Source organism: Lepus europaeus, chromosome 7 (assembly GCF_033115175.1).
Source record: "Lepus europaeus isolate LE1 chromosome 7, mLepTim1.pri, whole genome shotgun sequence".
In the NCBI taxonomy this organism is placed as follows: Eukaryota; Metazoa; Chordata; class Mammalia; order Lagomorpha; family Leporidae; genus Lepus; species Lepus europaeus.
Window position 1 is genome coordinate 15,270,725 of NC_084833.1, and position 1,662 is coordinate 15,272,386.

At 41.6% G+C, this 1,662-nt stretch overlaps 1 protein-coding gene across 1 annotated transcript; it reads left to right on the plus strand.

Moving 5' to 3' along the window:
- The first annotated feature begins 322 nt into the window (after window positions 1-322).
- On the plus strand, window positions 323-1,282 carry LOC133763638 (olfactory receptor 5J3). The gene has a single exon (XM_062197436.1). The coding sequence runs from the start codon at window positions 332-334 to the stop codon at window positions 1,280-1,282; it is 951 nt and encodes a 316-aa protein (XP_062053420.1). The 5' UTR covers window positions 323-331.
- Window positions 1,283-1,662: the final 380 nt, after the last annotated feature.

A 1,662-nucleotide genomic window follows, 5' to 3' on the forward strand; every position in this document is an offset into this window, starting at 1 on the left:
GCAACTTGCAACCACCATCAATGCCCCTCTGGGGAGTGTCACCTTCCTACAGAGGCAGAAACTTTAAAGACCAGCTGAAATCTTTGAGAGCCTAGATGGTGTTTCTGACTTATTTCTTTAAGAGAAAAATCACAACTAGCACACAAAACAAGAGTGTAGTCAAGTTCCTAATACTTGAAAAATATTTGGACTTGGCATAAATATGTTTATTTATCCAAGGACACAGGCCCATCCATATTACAATTTGATTTTTCATAAATATCAGCTTCTCCTCATCCATTGTGATCCACCTATCTTTTTCACCTCAGATTTTAGGAAAAGGAATGAACAGATGGCGGAAGAGAATGTTTCGGTCGTTACTGAGTTTATTCTTCTGGGCTTGACAGATCGTGCTGAACTCAAAGTTGTGCTATTTGTGCTGTTCCTGGTGATCTATTCCATCACCGTGGTGGGGAATCTGGGTATGATCTTCTTAATCCGAATCACACCAAAGCTCCACACACCCATGTACTTCTTCCTTAGCTGCCTTTCATTTGTGGACGCCTGCTATTCATCCGTCATTGCTCCAAAAATGCTGATCAGCTTCTTGGTCGAGAGGGAATCCATTTCTTTCCCTGCCTGCATAGTGCAGCACTTGTTTTTTGGGGTGTTCATCACCACGGAAGGTTTCCTGCTTTCAGCGATGGCTTACGACCGCTATGTGGCCATTGCCAACCCTTTGCTTTACAACGTAGCCGTGTCCAGGAGAAAGTGTGTCGTGCTGGTGGCTGGGTCCTTCGCGGGTGGCATGGTTAACTCGTTGACACACACCGTTAGCCTGGGAAGACTCTCCTTTTGTGGACCCAATGTTGTGAGCCACTTCTTCTGTGATGTTCCCCCTCTGCTGAAGCTGTCATGTTCCGATACATCTATGAATGAGTTTTTGCTTTTAACCTTCTCTGGAATCATTGCCATGGGCACGTTCTTGATTGTGATTATTTCCTACATATTCATCGCCGTCGCTATTCTGAAAATCCACTCTGCCTCAGGCAGGAAGAAAGCTTTCTCCACCTGTGCCTCTCACCTGACTGCTGTGACCATATTCTACGGAACCCTGAGTTTCAGTTACATTCAGCCAAGCTCCCAGTATTCTGTGGAGCAGGAGAAGGTGGTTTCTGTGTTCTATACACTGGTGATTCCTATGTTAAACCCACTGATTTACAGTTTGCGAAACAAGGAGGTCAAGGATGCTGTGAGAAGGGCCCTGGGCTCCACACATTTCTCATGTGAAAGTTACTGTTGATCTTACCACATTTACTAGTCAGTCCTCGTTTACTGATAGTCACATGAATTCAACGACTTCTGGAGTTAATGTATTTTTATAATTATTATATTCTTCATATTCATTATTCACATGAGGAATAAAACCAGAAAATTGAAGTGACTTCATGTATAATTTTGTTTTAGAAAAAGTGGCTAAAAACTCAACTATCCTGAGAAATTTGCCCATTAATGTTTGAATCAACCAATCAAATAATTGTACATATCTTTTCCAATATATGAAGCGCTATATGTGTATAGGTACTTGGAGTGTTACACATGTATATGTGTATATATACGCATGTGTGAATGTGACTTTTAGAGATATAAAGAATCAGGGCTTTTTTTCTAAGGTTCTTAAAA